Genomic DNA, 24,710 nt, shown 5'->3' with positions numbered 1-24,710 from the left:
CACTGAAATCGGCATAAGATTGCTCTATTAATCATGTCCATCAAATGTTACATTGTATCACAGATGTAATTGCACATCTATAAATGAATACTAGACATAATTTAGTTACCATCGCCGTTTGTGTACTTGCTTTGTGTACTCCAACTTTCAGAAGTGGTAGGGTGACAACAAGAAATGAGACACAATTACAAAGAAAGTCTTATCTCTTTTACCCTTGTTACTACTAAATAGATGCTTCATAATTTTGGAGGACTACTCATTAATTTTGGAGTTTGGACTACTCATTAAGTTTGGAGGACTATTCATTAATTTTACAGATGATAACAAATTGGGAGGAGCAGTGAACACACCAGAAGATACAGAGAGAATTCCACAAGATCTGAACACACTGGAAAAGTGGGCCGATGAGAACAAGATGCAATTCAACAAGCACAAGTGCTGAGTTCTACATCTGGGTAACAAAAATGAAGACCATGCACACTGGATGGGGGATACAGTACTGAGTAGCAGAGTGTGAGAACAAGATCTTCAGGTATGGGTGCCCAGTAAGTTAAATACGAGCAGCCAGTGTGATACAGTGACAAAGGCCGACTACCCAAGGGGCAGCTGCTGCGTGCTGGCAGCCAGGGGCGTAACGAGGCAGCTCTGGGCAAACTGTAGCCCTGGGCAAAACCTGAGTTGGATGCCCCCCCCATGGGCGGCCACTCCACCACGACCAATTTTTTTTTTGCACCAGGACATTGGTGCCTGCAGGGGGTGCATTTTTAGACATATCAGCACCAATATTTCAGCATATCATCAGGAGACTGTCCTTATGTTACTCCCCAAGTTTGGTGAGGTTTAGTTCAAGGAGTCCAAAGTTATGGACTCCCAAAGGGGGTGCCCCATCCCCCATTGTTTCCAATGGGAGCTAATAGGAGATGGGGGCTACAGTTTTGAGGGTCCATAACTTTGGCCCCCCTGAACCAAACTGCACCAAACTTGGGGGGTGCCATCATCTCCAGATGATACCCTGAAATTTTAGTGCAGTTACTTGATACATCCAAAAAAATGCACCCCCTGCAGGAACATCCTAGAGAAATTTCTGCCTCCAAGAATCTTTTGTTTCTGCATTTTTTTTGAGGTTTCCCTTCTGCATTGCTGTCAATGGGGGTTACCCAGGCTGTGGGGGAGACACATTTCTGAAGGCACAGTCTCAAAACTTTCTGGGTCTCATCAGGAGACTGCCCTAATGATACCCCCCAAGTGTGGTGCAGTTTGGTTTCTAGGGGCCAAAAGTTATGGACCCACACCAAAACTGCTAGCCCCATCATCTCCTAATTAGTCTCCCATTTGGAAACCAATGTGGGGGATAGGAGGTAGCACCCCTTTGGGAGTCCATAACTTTGGACTCCCTGAACCAAACCTCACCAAACTTCGGGGGGGTAGCATAGGGACAGTCTTCTGATGATACGCTGAAATTTTGGTGCCACTAGCCTAAAAACTGCATCCCCTGCAGGCCAAAAATGGAAAACCACTAAAATACCCAAAAACGAACCCAGCATTTTGATGCCCCCCACTAGGTGATGCCCTGGGCAGCTGCCCACCTTGCCCAATGGGCATTACACCAGTGCTGGCAGCTGGAGCACATTGGGGAAAGAAATCTTGTTCCTACACGCTTCCTCTCTGGTGCGCGCCAGGAGGAAAAAATCTTGTCATAACACACATTTCCGCTGGCGTGTGCCAGGAGCAGAAGCACTGGGAGCAGAATCAGGGCAAGATTTCTTGTCCCAATGCGCTTCTTCTTGACCCACCTGTGCTTCTCACTTTCCCCAGAGGAAACAAGAACACTTCTGGCACAACTTTTGTGCCAGAGTGGGGCAAGGGCAAGGCAGACCCACCTGTGGGTAATCAGCAAAAAGAAAAGGTTAGGATTTTTTTTTACAGTAAGAGTTGTGCAACAGTGGAATCGACTACTTAGGAAGGTGAGCTCCCTCTCACTGGCAGTCTTTAAGCAGTGGATGGGCAAACACTTGTTTAGGATGCTTTAGACTGATCCTGTATGGAGCAGGTTGGACTAGATGGTCTGTATGACCTCTTCCAACTCTATGATTCTATGATATTTTATTGTATCTACTTCTAGATCAGGGGTCTGCAACCTGCAGCTCTACAGATGTTCGTGAACTACAATTCCCATCAGCCCCTGCCAGCATGGCCAATTGGCCATGCTGACAGGGGCTGATGGGAATTGTAGTTGATGAACATCCGGAGAACCACAGGTTGCAGACCCCTGTTCTAGATTGAAAATCACATTTAGAACTATTCAGTGTGAGTGAAAGGTAAAAACATTCCTTGACAGATCAGCCTGGGAACAGGACTCCAATACCATCTGGGGAACCAGAAGATTTGTTACATCCCTAAATCCTTATTTCAATCTTTACAACAAATACATAAGAATGCACTACTTATCCACAGAGAAATGTGTTTTTGTAGAACAAGAAAATTAAAGCTGGGCATACATAACTGAATGAATGCCATTTTAAAGAAAATTCACATGCACACACAATACACAGAACTTACTTCACCTTTTAAAAAAGAAACCTGCTAACTATACGAAATTTTCCTTAAGGTCCTTAAATTGATTTCTGACAAATATAGTGAATAAATTCAAATCAAATGATACATGGGCAAAGCAAAATTAAAAACCAGTATTTGGCTTACACTGAAATTGGGATCAGGATCCAAGAGGGCTGTTGCAAGATGTTTATGTAAGTTAGTCCAACTCTCACAGTTTAATATATCAGATGGAGGTGCAGAACACAGGGTCTGCATTGCATCCTGATGTACCTGTAACATGCAGAAAGACATGTTACAGTGTAATATTCTTACACTTCCTTTCCTAATTCCTAACCAGTACTCAAAGAATTTAATTTTTACTGCTTCGTCTTCACTCACCTTCCATGTCTGTCCATTAAACAGCTACAGCAGTATCATACCCATTACACATACTTGACAATCACCCTTTCCTTTCCTATGCCATCTCTTTTCTCTCCTGGTGGATTTGTTGTTCATCACCATTCTTCACTGCCACACTCGCATAGAAGTTTACATGCTAGTCAAGGGACACCTCACACACGCAAAGTCTTCTAGCCCCTTCTTTCCTACTCCTGCCCTGAATAACTACTGCCTGAGGTTGGGAGACTATTTGGCACGGCAGTTGATGTTCAACAGGATCCCTGGTTGAAAGGGTAATCTGGAAACTGACAGGCACATACAGGCCTGGATCTTTGAATGGCCACACACAAAACCCTAATATGTATAAAGGCAATCAGGAAAACAAGATTAAATTATATAGTAGGTTACAATGCCTCAGTAAAATCCATGCTAATTGACACTACTTATGAGTAACAAAGTACAATATAAGCAATGTAAACCTCATGTATTAGGTCTCAGCATGAAGATGTATGTAACATTCTTACATCAATGAGGCCATTATGAAAGAGCTCTCACCATGTTCAGTTCAAATGTACTTATTGTTCAATGCAGAGTTCTGCAAGTGTCAAGCAAGTGCTGGCTGCGCATCCCCAAATGCTGTCATCAAGTGCTTGCACTTCCACAAACCTGTGACAGGGTGGGAAACGGGAGCGCCCCAAAAAACCCGCGGGACGCGGGACAAATTGTTTGAAGGTGGGACTGTCCCGCCAAAAGCGGGACGTCTGGTCAGCCTAGACTAGGCAAAGTATGGTGGTTGGGTCACGTTATATATGACAGCTAAATGGAACCTCTTTGCTTAGAAGAGTATCTTCTCAGATAATAAGTAGACGACTGTTATCACCAGGATATGGAGTTCTGCTCAGTGCTCTGAGATAACAACTGTTCACTGCTGAAAACAGAATGCTGTTCTAAAATGCTTCTGGTCTGACCCAGGAAAACTCTTTTTTAGGCAACAGAAAAATGTAATTGTCACAACACTTGTCATTAAGATTTTTTTCTTTCCAAATTTTCACCTGAGGCCATAATGAAAAGATATTCCACTGACATCACATCTAAAAGAAAAGAACAGCATCCCAACTTAAAAAAAATAACTCCAACAAAATAAAACAAATGGCTAACTTTTTTTGTTTTAAAGCAGCTGCATCTGGTCTATAGATTTATTTTGACTGACTCCTGCTGTATGAAATTGGAGAAGAGAATCAACTATACTCAATCCTTCCCCCTACCCCCCCACCCCCCCACACACACACTTTTAGACTCACCTCTTTTGGCTGTGCTGGATCTAGCTTTTCTACAAGCAGCAGCAATTGTTCCTGATTCATGAAAGTATAACTCTGTAATGCATTGTAAATGTTTATTAAGTAAAGTCTATTATGGACTGAATTAATTGCTTTAATAATTAGCCAATAACATAAAATTTAAGAGATTCTTATTATCTCACAGAAATATTAAAGAGGATATTTTTAATTAGCAAACTTAACAGCTTAAGTGCAGGAAAAAAAACCCTGCAACTCTTGATTTGTTCATAAAATGCCAAATAAAATTGTCTCAAAGGAATAAAGTGGTCTGTCATAATATCTGGTAGGAAGAAGGAGTGGGTGGGGAGAAGACTATTCTGAAAATTAAAATACTTCATGTTGGTGCTACTAATAAATACATGAAAGTTTTAAGTACATGTTTAAGAAACTAAAGTATTCATATAAGATTCATTAATTGAATAATGTAATTTCTGTCCAAAACTCTGCATATAGCTCACACACACTCTCCCAACTGATTGAAATATTTGAAGTATTCCTACGTGCTCGATGGACATTGTATGACTGCTATACTGTAGTTAATGAGAAACCATAAACTGTGAAATAATTCTATGTGGTCTTTTCTGTGCTTCTATGGTCCCCTTAGAGTTATCTGTATTCTGAACTTCAATGGGAAAAATACAGATCCATTAAACTGAACAACCCTCTAGCCCTTAACCTACATGGAGTGTATTGCATTCATTGATTTTGCAACAGCATTTTTAAAAACGACCGTGATATGCCTGGCAATACAAGAGTTTGGATTTATACCCCACTTTTCTCAGCCATAAGGAGTCTCAAAGTGGCTTACAAACTCCTCTCCCTTCCTCTCCCCACAACTGACACCTTTTGAGGTAGGTTGGGCTGAGAGATTCGAAGAGAACTGTGACTAGCCCAAGGTCACCCAGCAGGCTTCATGTGTAGGAGCAGGGAAACAACCCCAGTTCACCAAATTATAGTCTGCCACTCATGTGGAAGAGTGGGGAATCAAACCCAGTTCTCTAGATTAGAGTCCACTGCTCTTAACTACTAAGCCACACCAGCTCTCAAGCCACACACAAACCAGATTCATGCCACGCTCAAGCCAGATAAAACAATTTCTCACAGGTTTCACTCCATGTATCTTATAATATTCTGCAGGAGGATTATAAAGAACTATATTTCTGAAGGGAACACAAGTTGTTTCCAAGCTGAACATCAGAGGCTGTGTGAGCAATGTTACACTGGCAGCTTCATATATTTAAAACACAAAACTGCCTCACTTTTAAAAGCAAAGAGGGGTTGTAGGTGACAGGAATCCTCCAGTCCTGCCGTACCAGCTCCTCCCAGATACTTTTCTCCCAGACAGTCTTCCAATACTGAAAGCACTGGAGGAAAGCGGTTTTCGAGGGAACCCACAAGATGCCTTTTTTTGCCTGAATGCCCTTATAGCAGATCCTTCACCATGTTCTTTTTATGTGCCTGAAGCACTTCTGCTTTAACATGGAATTATTACTGTCCTATTGGATTGCCAACTTGGATTGGGAAATTCCTGGTTATCTGTGGATGCCAGGGTTCAGGGAGGGGAAGGGGTTATAACACCATAAAGTCTACCCTCCAAGGTTGCTTTTTCCTCCAGGGGCCCTGATCTCTGTAATCTAGATAACTGTTTTAATTCAAGATCTCCAGCCCCCACTGAGAGATCAACAACCCTACTATCTTTCTAGCTGGCCATGAAGATTCTTGCTTTAAGGAAGGGAGTTTGAGACAGTGTAAAGCATTCAGATTGCAGGCCTGCTGAAGACAGATCTGCTGAAGATCAAAGAAAACTTTTTGGGCTGATTCCTCCCCCACCCCCCTCTTTCCAGAAAGTAGTCCCATGTGCCTTATCCAAGGTTCAGTCTGAAGGTAGCACATTCTCTCTCTTGATGAAATAGAAGAAAAACAACAACACAGCCTTCACAATGAATCTCTATTTAATAGCTTAATCCTACAGCTCAGTTAAAAGGGCCACCACTACACTAGAGTTTAAACAAGCACAATACTTGGAATCCTATGCTTCCCAAGCAATAAAATCAGACCCAAACAGCAGTAAGAAAAAGGCAACCGTTCCTACACCATCCATATCACAATGTTGTTCACCAACAATACTGCCTCTGAACAATATATTATCCAAAACATTTTCCTGTTTTACACTGTAACAGTTTACTAAATTGACACCAGTTGAATGATGGGGTTACTGTTCAAAAGGCAGTCAAATATCTCTGCAGAACTAAACGAGACACACAAGTCATTTATAAAGCAGAGAAGGCACAATGCAGGGTCACCATGTTTTTCTCCTGAGTTCTCTGCCTTGTGTCTCAGTGCTGGGGGAACTTTTCACAAACAGCTGCTTTTTCAATTGATACATATTTTATATTCACAATATCCATATATTCTCTCCTTTGTCCCTGCAACTTGAAAACCCTTTTTTACACCCAATACCATCCAATTTTGCCTGCAGCAACACATCCTGTTTTTCATTTTTAACAACAGCGAATTCCACCATCATGCCTTGGAAGAGCTATTTCCCCCCATCCCTGCCCTTTTAGTGTTGTATTTGTTTTGTATTGAACATCCAGTCTGATGATGGGTTCCTGAAAACTCAAAAGCTTGCCCACAGTTTTGTGATATCGACTTGGTCCTAATAAAAAAGTTTGATGCAACTTTTGGTTTTGTTCTCTAAAAAAGAAACAACCTGCCATACAGCTTTGGAAAGACAGAATTATGATAAAGGTGCTCAAGTGCTGTTTTGACCCCTTTTGGTCTTCCAACCTCAGAGAGAGACTAACCCGAAAGAGAAAACAGCCTTCATTAGAACTGGATCATGGAAACACAGAGCAATCTCAAGCCTGCCTCTTAGACAACAGAGAGGTATGTGAAGAGGAGAAAGGGAAATTTTGCAGTAGTGGGCCAGAACAGCAAAAGCTCAGGTGACAGCTGTCCCCTTGAACTGTTATTTTAAAGACTGTGATGAACATACGAATAATCACATACACATACCAGAAAGCAGAATTTCTTGAACAGGGCTTTTAATCATACCTGATTAAAGGAAGAATCACTATCGGAACAGTTATCGGTATGGTAACTGCTATGCTGCTCTGTTTTCACTTTCCTTTGCATCTCTTTGGAGCGCATCTGATCTTCTTCAAACTTATTAATCAGAGATTCAACAACCACCATCATGACATTCTTCAGAGAATGCATCATTTCTCTGTACCTTTAGAGTCAAGGAAATGTTAAAATAAATATTTTAAAGGTTCAGAACCCTCAATAAACCCCTCATGTGCCTAGACACTGCCTAATTAGAAGAAATAATATCTGTGCTTTTCAATACAACAGTACTTTCTTGATAAAAAGAATATGTGTACAGTTGGTTCAAAATTGATATTGCTGCTCCTAGCTGTACATAAATGGCATTAAAAAAACCCTAGCCCATTCATTAATTTACCTCCCATGGGTACATAGAGGGGGAAGGAGGGGCTGAAGCCATCTGTAGTTTTAGTATTTTATATAATATTTTATTGTAAATTATGTATTTGATGTTTTAAATTGTTTTAGTGTTGATGGACACCGCCCTGAGCCTTCGGGGAAGGCGGTATATAAATATAAATAATAAAATAAAATAAATAAAATAATAAATGAAATTAAACACTGATTAAGTAATTATGTTTTCCATGGCAAAATTTTTAATTTCTTTACAGAACAAAGCTGTTCCACATATCACTGAAATTACTGTCAAAACATTCCTAAAATTGATCTCATCATTACAGGTGTACTCAAATTCCTACAACAGTTCCTTCTGGTTCACAAACCTTTTGAACTCATATGGTATGTCTCCATTGTCTGCAGGTTAAAACATAAAGATGCCAGATTTTTTTCAGTGAGTCATCTGAAGTACAAGTGATTCCAATAATTGTGTGTTTGATACAAATTCACAGTTGCCTGATTTGACATAAGTGGGGCTGAGAGAGCTCCTTAGAGCTGTGACTAGCCCAAGGTCACACAGCTGGTGTGTGTTGAAGTGTACAGGCTATGTACTCTGAATTCCCCAGATTAAGCCTCCACAGCTCAAGCGGCAGAGCAGGGAATCAAACCCAGTTCCTCCAGATTAGAGTATACCTGCTCTTAACCTCTACACCACTGCTGCTCCAAAAATTTGGATTTTTTCCAGGATTTCCAACATTACTATCTGGTACTCTAATTTTTATAGATATTTCCACAAAGTGTATCAGCACGCACACAGACCAATCCCAAGGACAGATCCATCCTCATAATATTACAGTGCATGAACAGTTCCATCAACATTATAGTTACTATCCACCTGGCCATGATCTGCAGATGAAGCCAAACTGAGAATTAGGTATATAGATATGGAGTTGTGACTAATATCAAACTAAATAGACAAAAGAAAAATTATTCCTACATTTGTTATCTCCTAACATTTCTTTTGTAACCTGGAAATATTGTTCCTCAGATTATAGTAATCCTCATACAGTATCTCAGTTTAAATGAGTTGGAATTACTCTTATAGATCCTAACTATGTTTATTTATTGGATTTTTAATCAGTCTTTACTCAGTATGCAAAGGATTGAAATCTGATACAGATCTTTAAAGGCACACCAACATAAAATAATGGTTGCATAGCTGTCCTTACAGATGAGGGCAGAGGGGCAATTTCATTTCTTCCTCTCCTCAGCGCAGCCCCCTGTCCTGAATGTCTGCTTTATGACTCCAAAAATAATTTTGCCAGAGATTAGAAAAGATTGCTGAAAAGAGAGGAAGCAGGGAAAGTATGCACGCCTACTATGGATTGTTGGCTGAACCCAAACACTTGTTTCAGACTGGAATCTTTGCACAGTTATGGATCAAATGATGCATTTCAGTCACTGTGAAATAAAAGCATAAAGCTCTAGAATCCCCAGTTTAATGCCTATTGTTTCCATAAATCTATCTTCATTCTCTGTTAAATATTCCCATACCATTATGTTTCAACAAAGCAATGAAATACTGAGAACTACGAACATACCTAAAGTATAAAACACCAGCATGTTTGTCAGTATAAAAATTTAGCTAATCTAGATACTATCATGACTAGACAGCTAGTGTTCCGAATACAATCAAGAAAAGTGCAGATGACAAATGTCAACAGCAAGTGGAAGCTGTTGTAGCACGGCAATTTCTGAAGAATCTAGCATACAATAAATTGCCTGTTTTAAATTGCTGACTTTATGCACATTTTCTTAAAGATTCCTGATGTATTGCAAAGCTTACAATTTTTTCTGCTAAAAAACTGTTTGGTAAAGCATAATAGCTGGATCCCACTGGATTAGTTTTCAGCAGACCATATTCCCTACCATACCATTCCCCATGATAATCCTAAACGCACAATTTACTCTGCAAACCGTGCATTTTTACATTGCAAATTTAATGAGCAAGGACTATGATATTTCTCTATAGTACCTAGCAGACTTATTCTACCAAACAGCACAGATGCAGTTATTTTGAAAGGATGGAATTATTACTGCAGAACTGTGAATACATTTTTTTCAAAATTTACGTTCTTTATAATCCACCTTTTTCACTGAGACCCAAAGCAGAGTATATTAAATAAATCAGCCCAATCAACAGGAGCAAGAGACATCCAATAAACAGTGTAAGGACTAGGATTGCAGAAATTTGAAGCAAGGTGTAAGTATTAAATGTAACATGTTAAACAATTCAAGAAATGATATTACCTAAGCAGAAATACAATGCAGAGACAGCAAAGTAAACACATTAGGCAGATTACATATTAGTGGTACAGTCCACAGTCCCATCCATTCTATTGAAAGATCTTCCGGAAACATTCTGTATACATTACAGTCCTATTCCTTTATAAAAATGCCCTCCTGAACAGGTCTGTTTATATAGCATGAGATTAGAGATGTGAACCTATACTGATCAGAGTGAAGGCAAAAATGATCTAGCAATTGTAAGCAATTTTCTTAAAATATTGATTTAATAACATTGGCTCAATTGAGACATAATGTGAAACCATGATTTATTTTAACTACAGTCAGCTTGTCTGTGAATGGACCTGGTGGGCCACTGCGAGCAGCAGAGAGCTGGACTAGATGGACTCTGGTCTGATCCAGCTGGCTTGTTCTTATGGAATCTTGATTTCACAATCACTCAGATAACTGATTCATCATCAAAGGCTGATTTCATTTCCTTGCCTTTGTTTCCGAGGAAGGTGTTGCCAGAGATCACATTCAGATATCAAAAGACAACATGATTAAGACTGTGAATAGCAAACCAAACAGTTAAATTAAACAGTAGTTCTGTATGATACCTCAACTGTGCACATTAAGAAACTGCAGATGAACAAATTATTAAGCATTAAAACTTGGAGACTGATAATGACAATGCACTTTTAGAAGAGTGGTACCAGGAACTATAAAGTCAAAATGAAGGAAGCAAGAACAGTTCAGCAAGTTGACTTGGCAAATAGTCAATTCTGTAAAATGGGTTTTAGTTGAATTTTTACTTCTACTCACTCTTTTGACTCTCGAGTCTTTTTAGTAACATGCTGCACAAGTGTATCATAGCCAGATCCTTCACCCTGATTTTGTGCAGATGTACATTTGTCTGTTTCTTCTTCTATTACAAAGCCCAGGGTGCTGCTTATATATTGTCTAAGATATTTCACAAATTCATAGCTGTAACAAATATTCAGAAACCAAAATGTAACTTGTTTTTACACTGTTGCATTTCAAATCATCAGTATCATCACCATATAACTTCTCTTCTATTATAATCCTCAATTAATTCCAGAGGCAGCAACAGACAATTACTAAAGATCTGGGTCAATAAGTATTTATCTCCCACTGACCGAAAGAAACTGGAAAATCACTTTCCTAGAAGCAAAATAAATTAATAAAGGCTGCAATGTGTGCCATTTAATGGCAGCACAAAACATACACACACATACACACACACACAAAAGCAAGACTTGAGAATATGCCAGATGGCTTATTTCACATTTCTCAGAAGAACTTTTTGATATTATACATAAGGAAAGAAGAAATCTGCAGGGGCCTGAGTGTTTCCTGTGCGATGCCAAAATACACTGCAGTTTGCTTACTGACATGGGCCAAGCAATAACTCCTTCAGACCAGTAGCTAGTCAGAACCACCCTTCATGCTAACTTTATGCCAACAAAGACTGTAGAATTCCAAGCATTTTTGGAAGGTGATAATTTCTTTTAAATTCATCTGCTGAAATGTAAAAGCTTGATTTTAATCAACTGATTCACCCTATCTATGCAAAGGCGTTCCTTCCATTGGGCAAAGTGGGCAGTTGCCCAGGGCGCCCCCTTGTGAGGGGCGCAAAAACTGCAGGTTCGTTTGCGGAATTTTTTTGTATTTTCAGTGTTTTTTCGTTTTTGGCCTGCAGGGGGAGCAGTTTTTAGGATAGCAACACCAAAACTTCAGGGATTTTTCATGAGACTCTCCTGATGGTATCACCCAGGTTTGGTGAGGTTTGGTTTAGGGAGTATAAAGTTAGGGACTCCCAAAGGGAGTGCCCCATCCCCCATTGTTTCCAATGGGAGATAATAGAAGATGGGGGCTACACCTTTGAGGGTCCATAACTTTGCCCCCCCCCCCCCCGAACCAAGCTTCACCAAACCTGGGCAGTATCATCAGTAGGGTCTCACAAAGATACTCTGAAATTTTGGTGCTGCTATCTTAATAATTGCATCCCTGACAGCAGGCATCCCCTAAATTTCCCCAGATTCTCCTTTTAAATCCACCCCCTTCCTGCCAATGCTTGTTTTCTTTCTTTCTTTTATTCTCTCAATGGCTAATAAAGGTTGTTGTTGTTGTTGTTAAAACCACCCCCTTCGGCATGGATTTAAATGGAGAATCTGAGGTCCCCATTTTTAACATTGAAAGTGATGCTGTTCCCCCCAATTGGTGGGACTGGATACAACACCATAAAATGTTTTCATAGCAGTAATAAAACATTTTTAAAGCATTTTGAAAATGTTTTCAAAAATATTTCTGCTGTGTGGCATGGCCCATTGCTGTGTTCAGATTTGTGAGTTGGGGCATGTTCTATAATGTGATGGTGATTTTGAAACGACCTGGTGGAAAAAAAAATCATTGTTTGGCCACTGTGGGAGAGGGTGGCCACCCATGGGGGGGGATCAAACTCAGGTTTTGCCCAGGGCTCCAGTTTGCCTAGGTACGCCACTGTATCTATGCATATCAGCAAATGAAGCCAAGCTGCAACCAGAAATATTAGTCTTCATTTTTTTTTCAAATTTTCCCATAGCTATTCATTTTTATAAGAATAAGTATAATTAATAACTCTAAAATTTTAAAGTGCAGAGTTGTTTCTAAGTGCATTCTAAAGATGCATATGTTCACAAATAAGCTAGCTTCCTACATCGGCAAATAGCGCAATTCCTTCACTAATTATATTAAACAAAACAAAAACTTACTTATGAAAGTTTTCATCAGTTTCCTCTAAATGCAGCAAAATCTCTTCTGAACATTCAACTGATGGCGCTCCTGTAATTTTCTCTCTGACACTTTGCAATAACTGTCTGAGCATTGACTGCAAAAGAGCTTCATCTTCAATAGAAAAATGAGACATCTTGAAAGATAGAAAGAAAGAAAACAATGATAATTCTGCACTCTAAGTTCTAATTTACCTGGCTGTTAAATATTTTCAAGTAGGGACCTACAAAGGAACTTGTGAGCTGTTCTGACCTTGGGAGGTGGGGGGTGCAATGGAGGGGGCAGGGAGAAGGATCTGAGTGGCAGCAATGCTAGCAATCATGCCAGGCCTGGGGGAAGGGGGGAGGCAGCAACTGTGAGGAGTACAGAATGACAGCATTCCGCTCACCTTACTTCCCACTGTGACCACTCCTATAGCTGGGGCCTCCTCTTGGGCCAGTACATTCTTAGAGCTGAATTGACGCCACAGGTAAGAGTTTTCTGGGACAGACTCCTTGCTTGAATCTGGCTAGGGCAGATGCTGCCTCGAGCACAGGGCCTGTCTACAGCAGCTGGGGAGGATTTTAGGGCCCAGTTTCTGCAGCCTGCCTTCCTATCAACTCATTCCAGCCATGCACTCTGTCCCATTATCACTAGTTCCCTTGCTGGGGTCTGCATCAGGTTTTTGTGACCCAGCATGGCAGTAGCCACAAAGTAAGCTGATTTCATCAGTGTGCCAGCCTTTTGAGACTCGGCAACCATGGTCAGCAACCACAGAGGGCAGTCTGATTTTGGCAGCAACTTCAGGAGGCTGCCTGACACCAATAATGATGCAACTGGTCCCATGGGACACACTGAAACATGTAACAACAGGGGCAGATGTATCTTTGCCTCCACACAGCAGCACAGCCACTGGTCCCCCTGACCCTATATCTATTACCTCAGAGGCTAGTGAAAAGAGGAAGCAATGGTGGGGCTCTGCACAGGCACTGAAAATGAGATTGCAGTGGGGATTAACTCCCCCTGAATCCACTTTTGATAAGCTTTTAGATTTTCTGCAAACCTGGGCTGTCCTCCAAGTTTGCAGAAAAACCTCCTTTCTTTCCTCCTGGCCCCAGTTCACAGATTTAAATACCCACGGATGGAGCCAAGCTGAGTATCAACTACACAGCTGAATCATCACAAATAAGATCACTAGATAAAGTATACCCTTATTTTAGGAAAAACAGGCCTGTAACTGTACTCTCTCAGTTCTTTCTTAAAACATATGTGAAATATTTCACGCTAAAAGTATGCTGATTCTTGATAAAGAGTCATCAAAAGTTCTGTCTAGGGAGAACTTAGTAGCAACAGTACCTTCATTTTTTTCTTTATTAAGAACTTTCAATGGTGAAGAAGTGGGAGGAAACTCCTGTATCCCTCTCCTTTCTCTAAGATACCAAATATTATAAAATATCAGTTGTTGCTTACACTTTTAGAGGTTTATCAGTTGTTGCTTAACACTTGTTAGAAGTTTAGCAGTCTGAATTAGCATAAATAAGCCTACTGCTGTGGTGTTGCTTGATAAACTTGCTAGGGGCCCATTCTGCACAGCACAAATAATACATCCTGAGAATGGGGAAAAAAAGTGTCTTGGGGAGGAATTCCACACAGTTTTTTCCTCCAAGACAGGATGCCTTATTTCAACTCAAGGAGTCTTTTTCTAAGTTGCTAAAATGTGGACTCTTTTTCCTGAAATCATCTCCTGCTTGCCATGTGGAGCTCAGAGGCTGAGAAGACATCTTATTTTTCCCACTAGTTGTTACCACTCCCTTGTCAGTTTCCTCCACCACTCACACCAGACATTTTATAGTGCTGCAGTGATTCTCCATACCTGCAGCCCTTTTGCTGAAGGTTGCCCCAGGATGTTTGCTCTGCAATCCCAGGTGCCTTTACAGCCTGAAAAGCAAATGGTTCTACTCTGATTGTCCTGCTGAGTTCAGCAATATATAGTTTTCCCTTTTCAAAAATGTTTGATGAGCTGTCTTTAAAGATACACAGACACGATTTCAGAGTCCATCGTATCTGTGTATCTTCAAAGACAGCTCGTCAAAAAAAATATTTTTTTAAGGAAAAACTATACATTGCTGGAATCAGCAAGACAACCAGAGTACAACCATGTACTTTTTGGGCTGAAAAAGGCACCTAGCAGCAGAGCCTGCACAGCAAACATCCAAGGAAATCTTCAGCAAAGGGGCTGCAGGCACAGAGTATCACTGAAGCACCATAAAATGCTGAGTGCAAAAGTGTTAAACTCAGGTGGGAGGAAATGACAGGTAGGGAGAAAAGCCTCTTTCTCCAGTGACACCTTTTTTGTCCATGCTGTCCAGACAAAAACTGTGGAGGTAATTTTTTTAAGACATCGCCAGGACATCTTATTTGTGCTGTCCAGAAAGGACCAGGGAATCAGAGATGGAACACTGGGGCTTTTATTGTTATTTGAAATCTTAGAATGTCTCTCTAGCCTTGAGAACATGGCTCCAGTAAATGATAGAAAAGGTACTGAAAACAGCAGCAGTTTGATTTTCAACAGAGAGATGTTTTTAAATTGAAAAGAGCTGGATTACAAATAGTCTCGTGATCTGTCCTAGTACTTTTGGGGGAATCTAATGCAGTATCAACAGTTTTGCTGTTTGCTGCAACAGTCTATTTCTTCCTGCTATGCTCAGCTAATAGATAAACAAATATTACAAATCTTGCATGCTTGCTCATCAAAAGAAACTAAATAATTCTGGAATCTTCTAACCATGCTACAAAATGGACAGTGTTTCAGGGAGGTATGCAGTTTTCTTCTTTGCAAAATGAAAACAAAAACCAGAAATCCTTCAATCTCTTAAAACCTTTCCTAACCCACTGGAGGTTCCTGCAATGAACACAGACAAACTGAAAACTACATCAGGAGTGATGGGATTCACAGCAAGAACTTTCAGTTGTACCACACAGAACTACAGCAAAGCATCATTATTCAACATCTATTACTATCATGCCGCATTTAGCAATAACGACTCCTTGTATATTTGCATATAAAAACATAGAGAAATAATACAGTGTGCTGATCCTTTATAAAAATGCAAAAGTTTTCATATATCTGGCAATACTGACAAAGAATGAAAAACAAAGGACCTTCTTAGCCCATTTAATAGACATCTCTGTATAGGACAAAAGAAAAAAAGAAAAATGATTGGCAGAAACTCATACAAGGAAAGCTTAATGACTGGCAGAAATTTGCGCTTATGTAGTACCAAAAGTTACGTGCCTTTGCGTCAACCAGGTAAAATATATCATACAGAAACTATAATGTTCACTGTAATACATTAATGCTTCATTAAGTGATTTACTTTGCTTATGCTGAAAATAGGAGGGGCAGATACTAGGCTTAACTGTTTTCAGTTTCATGCCTAAGGACAGTAAGATCAACTAAATTCCATTCAGTTAACCAGTTATAGAGTGATTCTTTATGTTCATATTGAGTTACTTTTTAAGGAGTCCAGGGGATACAACAATGGGCACACCCATCTTCCTCCATGTTGTTCTAATGTGTTTCCTTGTGTGAAAAATTCCCCATGTATAAGAAGAAGAAGAGTTTGGATTTATATCCTCCCTTTCTCTCCTGCAGGAGACTCAAAGGGGCTTACAATCTCCTTGCCCTTTCCCCCTCACAACAAACACCCTGTGAGGTAGGTGGAGCTGAGAGAGCTCCGAGAAGCTATGACTAGCCCAAGGTCACCCAGCTAGTGTGTGTGGGAGTGTACAGGCTAATCTGAATTCCCCAGATAAGCCTCCATAGCTCAGGCGGCAGAGCTGGGAATCAAACCCGGTTCCTCCAGATTAGATACACGAGCTCTTAACCTCCTACACCCATTGTTTATGTACATTAATTACAAACCATTGTTTATGTACATTAATTACAAAAGACAATTCTGAAATGAGGCGCTTAATTCCATATAGTTCAAAGGTAACATACCTCCAAAGTTGCCACCTTTTTCCTGATAAGATTCCTGTTCCTTTCACACAGAGAGAGATCACACAGGGTAGAAAGATAACAGGTGAGAATCTTCGCAAACAGTGGACTCAGGGCTGTTGCACAGCCATCAAATGCACAGAAGCCCTGTAATGTGGACAGAAGCACCAGGTACAGCTGATACTTGCAAGTGCACAAACATGCATAAGTACATGTGCATAAGTACATGTGCAGTGCAACTGCAAAAGAGTTCTAAATATATTATGTACAAATAAACAGAAATGTAGAGGTAACTTAAAAACTAACAAAATTTATTATGCCACAAGAAATGGGTTCTAGACCATGAAAATGTGCACTAGAATAAAATTATGGTACTATTGGTTGTAACAGACATACACCCAGATATACGTCTAAAATTAAATATTCTATGAGAACCCTTTGCCCCCTGGTCTCAATGATTCCCATCAAATCCTAAATCCCTTGCACAGATTTTGTTTACAAAACTTTTAGCTTTGGGGGCCCCAAGAGAATGTAAACTGGATGATTAACAGGGTTGCATTGGCTATTAAGGGCACCAGGAAAAGCCCCAGTCTTTCCATTCTTTTCCGTGGTCAGGGACTGGTCCACTAGCCTCACCACTGTGTCTCTGGTGTCAGCCCCACTCCACCCCCTACCCCCGAGCAGGGCCTCAATCAACCACTTCGGTGCTGTTATTCCAGGATTGCGGCCTCCCACCCCAACCTCACTTGGGCAAGAGAGGGTGCAGACCAACGATAATTCTACAACACATGTGTCAAACTCGCAGCCCTCCAGATGTTATGGACTACAGTTCCCATCATCCCCTGCCAGCATCATGCTGGCAGGGGATGATGGGAACTGTAGTCCATAAAATCTGGAGGGCTGCGAGTTTGACACCTATGTTCTACAAGATCTCCAGTCCCTACCTGGAGGTTGGCAAGTCTATCCCAGTCCGACTCCCTTCAGCCAGCAAAGGACAGGTCCACTTTGCCCAGCAGCCTTGGCCAGGTACCTCCTACTGTAAACGGACTAAGCAGGTGCTTTCTTTCTGATTTGGAGATGCAGGGGAGGTAAGGGGTCGCTTTTCAGAACTGTTTCTCTCTCCCCCCCCCACCCCACCTCTGCAGAAAAGTTAGGAGCAAGACAACCAGCACCCATGCTCTCCAACTGTGTACCCGATATATAACCAGGTTGCAGGTATGTTTACTCCAGTTCCACCGAGTTCAAGAGGGTTCGATACCAAGTAAATGTACCTAGCATGGCAAGCTAGGCATACTTACTTTGAAGAGCGCTCCATCCAGCTCAGTGGGCCTCACTTCTATGTAACCCTACAAAACACTTGGCTGTACATCCCAACCGGCTCATGCAAGTAACTTAGTATGCGAGATGCATCCAAACAGCTTACCTTTGTTCTTTAAGCTTTAATGCGAGCTGAAAGAAAGAATTCAGAGCAGTCTCTTGAAGACGTTTTCGTAGTTGCTCCTTTAATTCCAAACACCGAGGAGCAGGAAAATCACCGATTACCCAACAAGCGCCACTTTCCAGGACCTCTGATCGGAGTTATCTCGTCCAGCGCGGCCCTTAGCAACCGACTCGTTCAGGCAGACTTCCTAGCAACGGCGGCTACTAGCGACGCGGTGTGAGCTGGGATAGGGGGCGGGGAGATGGAGAAAACCCCGAACGGAGGAGGCACGTGGAATGGCGTGCGAAAGAGGCTGGGAAAGAAATGTAATTCTACTCGCAGATGGTGGAAGCTGCTTTAACCAGGAGACGGCTTGTGTGTGTGTTTTTTTTAAATAAGTTTCCATAAGTATTTGCACAGAGTCCGGTAGTTTAAAAGTATTGGTAGGATTCCGTGTGATGCACTTAAAACAGATGACAGGAATGCCAATTGAGATCCCTGAAGGCCCATTGGGTATAATGGGAGGCACGAATACCGATTGACTTGCATGGAGTCTGTTGAAAGTTGGAGTGAAAATGCGGAATGGATTTCAAGAAATCTGTTCTGGGCTGGGAATGAAAGTCCTGGAGTAGAATGATGGTCCTTGGGCTATTCTGGTACAGCAATGAAAGCCAGCAGAGTAGAAAGACTGTCCTTGGGAGTAGGATCCTTGCTCTGGTACTGGAACAACAGCCTTCAAAATTAGAAGATGCTCCCTAGAAATGAGCATTCTGGTACTGGAATTACAGCCCTCAGAGAGGAATGAAAGTTCTTGGGAGTGATATAAACAGGCTCTGGAATAACAGACTCCCGAGTCGAATGACAGTTCTCGGAAGTAGCTTAAGTGCGCACGCACGCGCGCACACACACACACGCACACACACACCCCCCCAGTTCGTCAGAGGAAGACTTGCCTGAGCCTCACAGAGCCATGCCAGTTATGTCAGCAGAAGCAGAAGAATTACAGCTTCTCAGTTTAGGGCTTATCTGGAATAACAGGAAGAATGATAGCTGTAATGATTTCTCAGATGTAACACAGTGTTGCCAGCAGAGACTGAGAGTGGCCTTGAAAGAGAGACCAGTGTTCTGCTCGCTTGCAAGTAAGCCTTCTCAAGCAAGCAGCCCAGAAAGCATAATGAGCTTTAGTAGAGAGCTACAAGGGTGGATGTAGCCTTCGTGTTCCTCAACAACTCCTGCATGCCACTGTTCTGACTGTTTTGGATGGTGCTTTGACCTTGACTGCAACCCAGCATTGCTCGCGGGCCATAAACTACTCCACTTCTCCCCCTCCTGGTTTGTCTGTACCATGTTATTTGACTCTCTGGACTGTTTGACTCTGTTTCCTGGACCTTCCCCTGGCTGACTGTGTTGTGTTTAGACCTGACAGTGAACTGACTGACCTTGTGTCAGGGTGACTCCCCGCCTCATTTGTACTCCACATCTATCTCCAGTGGAGACCCAAAGCAGCTTATATCTTTTACCTCTCCTCCATATTACCCTCACAAGAACCCTGTGAGGTAGATTAGGCTGAGAATGTGTGATTGACCCAAGTCACCCAGCAAGTTTTCATGACATGTGGGGATTTGAACCTGTATCTCCCAGGTACTAGTCCAACACTCTTAACCACTATACTACATTGGCTCTCAGGGAAGATGCTGAGAATACATTTTCAACTATTGAAGCATAACGTAGGATAAGAAGCCATAAAAATGTGCCTATAGCTAAAGTGACCATAACTTTCCAAATTTGACTTTTAAATTGAAAGAGGGAAGGCTAATGCAGAATAAATGAATGTAGCATATAATATAGTATGCAGTAAAGCTGCATTTAAAGACATCTCAGAAGCTTCAAATTGAGGAGCTGAGATTCCTGCCTGTAATCTGCTGCTTGGAACATGTAACTTTAGTGCTGCATCAGCCACACTCATTATCTATGTGCTTAGAGACTCCATTCATAGTGCTGATTACCTTTAAAGTCATTCTCAGCCTGGAGATCTCATACTCATCAAAGCACATCTCACAGAGGAGGGCAGGGAGCTGTTCCTGTTGGCAGCAGAAAATAGGACTGGCAATAATGGGTATAAATTATGGGGAGAAATGTAGAGGAATAGCTGGGCCATACTGTGCCTGGTGTGCACTCTGCACTTTCTGCCCCCCTCCCCATGGTGGTGCCCCCACCCTGCCCTCACAAGGTCTTCTGGGAAGTGCAGTTCCCACCAGGCTGTTTTCAGCCGCTTTTCCAGCCTGCACTTTCAGGCTGAATTATGGTAAGTGTGTGTGGGGGGGGGGGTGCACCACAGGGGAGGTGATTTTCCGTCCCCTCGGGCATGCACGTAGTGCAATGCATGACCCCCGCCCCCTGGTAGCTCCTCCTCTGGAGAAATGTTCCAACTGGTTATTATGGGGGGGGGGGGGATTACAGTTGAGCAACAGTGGAATCAGCTGCCAAGAGACTAGATTGCTCTCCCTCACTGGCAGTCTTTAAGCAGTGCCTAGACAAACACTTGTCTGGGGTTCTCTAGTCTGATCCTGTATTGAGCTGGTGATTGGACGGGATGCCTGCATGCGCCCTTCCAACCCTATAATTCTATGATACCTATGTACCATTAAAGCTCATCAGACAGCCTCTTCCTATCGGTATCCTCTCCTAGGACTGTCTATGTTGCAATAGTTAGGCCATGGATTTTTCTGTGGTAGGTTCATTTCCTCTAAAATGCCTTAGCTGTATGTAATATCATTTAGTAAGCTTTACTTCACATGACATTTTTATTCCAGAGGAGACTGCTTGCTTAAAAAAACCGTTTGGGTCCTAAGATGCTAACAAAAAGACATTAATAAATGAATGTCACACTATATTAGCTATTTAAATAAGCAAATGTATTTTGCAGTCTACAAGCAGCACGGTTACATTCTTGGCTGCTGCTATTGATTCAGAACACCCCAAGTAAATCAGCCTATTTTTTATTGTGCCTTTTGAGAATTTTAACTGTTTTTAGCCCTGGGAACAGGTTGCCAACCTCCAGGGGACTTGCAGATCTCCCAGAATTATAGCTGATCTTCAGACTATGAGGACAGTCTTTACTGTTTGCACAGTTATTGTTATTGCCACCTGGGTATCAGATATAGTAAAAACAAATACAGTCATCAAGAAGTTAGAAGCGTTCGATTTTAAATGTGCTGCTATTTTAGTTGAAAGGCTCCTGGCCCTCTACATTCTGTGTCATTAGATGCTGTGTGTGTTACCCTTTCATTTCCTTACTAAATCATAGAATAATTACATCAGTTCTGTATTTCGTTATTTCATGGTTTAATGTACCTTATGGTGCTTTTGGATATTAGATTGTATGTAACTCAGTTAATAGATTGCACATAACTCAATTTAATATTGTCACTGATTTTTATCACTTTAACAGATGCCTGCGTTGTATGTTGAGTTATAAACAAAATATAAGGGGGGATTTTTCTTCTTTAATATTTCCTGAAGAACAGAACATAGAAAATATTCTGATTACAAAAAATGTATAAACCGTGCATCCACAAAAAGAACTAGAGATGGAACTATACTTTAACTACATATCCCACACAGAGTTTCTTACAAGTTGAATTTAAAAGAGATGATGATTTTATGGGTACATCCCTAGTCATGAGAGTTATAGTAGTCTTCATAAAGTTATAGAAGAATAACATTATCAAGAACTTCAGCATATTGCATGGTCTTGTATATCACCCTCCCTCTTTCAACAAGTCAGTAGTGAGCTGAGATTGATTTAGACTAGTGATCCCCAACACAATGCTTACCAGTATTGTTCTTAATGCCCACATGCTTCTTCTCCAAAGCAAACAGCCAATCAACGCATCATCCAAAACATGGTCATGTGGCTGGCGAGGCCAAGGTCTCTCCCCCAGCCAGAAGATGAGGCATACTTGGCAGCCCAATGGACAATTCTGTGGCTGACCATTCTAGATAGTCCTGCGATCGCCTGAAAGAACTGAAAGATGAGAAACATTAGTTCTCAAACCAGGGACAAACATATCCCTTGTATTCCAGGAAGTGCCAGTGCCCAATGGTGCAGATCTGCTCCTCAGGCAAACGCAGGTGTGCTGCAGTGGTGGGGGCCAAACTCTGATGCCAGGAGCTCCATGTGGCCCAAACAAGTTCAAATGATGCTGGTAAACTGGAAATGTGATAAGCATATGCCGTCAGAATGTATAAGGAAGGGGCCCTTGGTTGGTGGCCAGATGGAAAGGCAGTTGGCTGTGTCTGTGACTGTACAGTGCCCTGAGGCGGAAGCCCCAAGGACCACCATGGTCCCACATGCATGCTGATCTGTCTTGACTGGTGAAGTTGGATGTGAACCACAAAGCCATAGGTCCGACAGCACAAGGGCCCTGCCGCTATGGTCATCCTGAGACATGGGCACCAATTCACTGCAGTGAAAAGCCCCAAAGAAGGCCAAGGAAAAGGCTGCCTGGAACAGCTTTAATTTGAACTGGGAGGAGCAGATACTCAACAACTGACTGGACAGGCCTGCCATCATGACTAGGATAATGGGCCTGCAGCTATCATGGGGAAGCAGTATCAAGCAGCTCTACCCTTCAATAGCTTTCCTAGTGAGGAAAGAGCGACATGGGTCGGGTACGCCCAATGCCTTGCTTGGGTTGGGACCTGTTGCTCCCGTTCCCCCCAGATGCTGCTGGAAAGACCCTAACTGTTGGCTTGGTTTCTGGGGCTGCCCCCGTAACTGGACACCAGGAGCCTGGGGCCTAAGCATCTTGGAGCTGGCTGATGGTTGTTGACTGATCCCATCCTTCAAGATCTCTAACTAATGGCTGCTTGCAGAGGCACCACTGGGATCTGGAGGCCCTGGAATCCTTGGCTGATGCCCCTCCCCCTGACCCAGGGAGGCCCTCTTATTCCCGCCGGGTGCTCAGGCCACGGGGGCCTGTGCAGAGCGCTCCTTGGATGTTGCTGGCTTTGTCCTGCTTCGAGTTGGGCAGGCTCCCCCATCCCCACTAGATGGTAGAGGAGCCCTCGAGACTCCATGTGGTGCAGCCCCTGCTGAAACAGTTGCGCTTTACCACCCTTGCTGTCGCTGCCTGCCCCTGCTCTTAAGGTGCCTGGTGCTACCTGCGGCCTGGAGGGGCATTCGCTTAGGTTGCCTCTACCACCCATGCTGTTCCCACCTGCCATTGGAGCTCCTTCTCCCTGCTGGGGCTTCTTTGCTCTTTTCCCTGGCATCTCCTGCCCACACCCCAAAAAGAAACTGAAAATCTGATCAATTCATTTTATAATTTCTTCAATCACTTGCCAGCAGCAGGGCAGAGATGTTAGGGTGGGGTGGAAAAGGGAAGGGAAGGGGAATTCTTCTCTGGTTCCAATTTACCATTCAAGCCAGAGAAGAATTTGGCAACTGAGACTCCTTCACTTTGAGGACAGGCTTTCCAACCTGTTGAATCTTATAACCAAAAGGAGTGCAGACTTCAGAAACATCTCTAGTGAGAATGGAATGTTGGTCTGGATTTAGCTCCAGCCCACATCCTCTTCTGGTGTTATTTTTTCTTTTTACAGACCTTCTTACTTCCACAGGCTTTTGCCCAGACATAATGTATAAAACAGGGATAAAATATAACAGTTGCAATGGATGTGCATCTAATCATGTTGGGCCAATCGGACTGAAGACCTTTAGCTGTGGGCCTGAAGAGATGATTGTTCATAAAGCAAATACTGAATGCAGCCCTCGCTTAGATTTTTGCGGCTCCATGACTCTAAGCCTCAGATTATCATCCATAAAAAGCTGGATGGGACAGTGGATCTCTCAGGACGACCTGGGACGGAAAAATGTACCACATTGTAAAATTACCTAAAGATTATCCAGAGTACTATGCTCCGTGATGAAAAGAAAGCTAGAAACCTCAGCTAAGACAGTGGTTTGTTGAAAGACCTTAACAGCAAAGTCAGCAAGCTGTGGGATGACTTGTCTCTTTTATCCCAGCCATTGTCCCCTTCCTTCCTCCTTTCCAAAACTTTAAATCATTTTTATTACTCTAGTGAATAAGATGAAATACACAGCATCTTTGCAAAGCATCTTTACATCCTCAATAAATTTTCTGACAGTTCAGACTCACTTTGCCATTCCCCATAGATGTCTGTGAAAGTTCACATCCCCCTTTTTCATTTTTCTTTAAATATGATCCACAGCATTATCTTTAGTTTTGGTAATTTGGAGGGAAGAGGGGTGAGCCTCAGCTAATCTTCTACATTTAAGGGATTGCCTAACATGATGCCTCTTTCTGATGGTATCTCAAACATGTAATAGCAAGCAATTTGACAAAACATCAATCATTAATGCATTAAAGATACTTGTTAATTTGCAAAACATTATTTAAAGCTGGATAGCTGAATGGACCAGTTAGTGAGCTGAATAATTTCACAGAATTATCATTCAGATGCCTGTCTGGCTTTCTCTTCAGCACAGGAC

General features: G+C 42.1%; 1 protein-coding gene across 8 annotated transcripts in view; it reads right to left on the bottom strand.

The window, feature by feature from the left end:
• TBC1D32 (TBC1 domain family member 32) overlaps positions 1-18,984 on the bottom strand; it is an 88,474-nt gene extending 69,490 nt beyond the window's left edge. Inside the window, exons 1-7 of one of the 8 annotated variants that reach the window (XR_007244113.1) lie at positions 18,197-18,984; positions 16,777-16,920; positions 12,776-12,930; positions 10,827-10,988; positions 7,329-7,506; positions 4,236-4,307; positions 2,701-2,826 (exon numbers count right to left, since the gene is read on the bottom strand). Coding sequence is in view for 6 of the 8 variants with exons in the window: in XM_048492089.1 (XP_048348046.1) it covers positions 2,701-2,826; positions 4,236-4,307; positions 7,329-7,506; positions 10,827-10,988; positions 12,776-12,930 (693 nt within the window). In the remaining 2 variants the exon portion in view is untranslated. The remainder of the gene's footprint in view (positions 1-2,700; positions 2,827-4,235; positions 4,308-7,328; positions 7,507-10,826; positions 10,989-12,775; positions 12,931-16,776; positions 16,921-18,196) is intronic. The other 7 variants (XR_007244112.1, XM_048492089.1, XM_048492078.1 and 4 more) reach the window with 7 other exon arrangements.
• Positions 18,985-24,710: the final 5,726 nt, after the last annotated feature.

Source organism: Sphaerodactylus townsendi, linkage group LG01, assembly GCF_021028975.2.
Source record: "Sphaerodactylus townsendi isolate TG3544 linkage group LG01, MPM_Stown_v2.3, whole genome shotgun sequence".
Classification (NCBI taxonomy): domain Eukaryota; kingdom Metazoa; phylum Chordata; class Lepidosauria; order Squamata; family Sphaerodactylidae; genus Sphaerodactylus; species Sphaerodactylus townsendi.
This window is presented reverse-complemented; position numbering and strand designations above follow the sequence as displayed.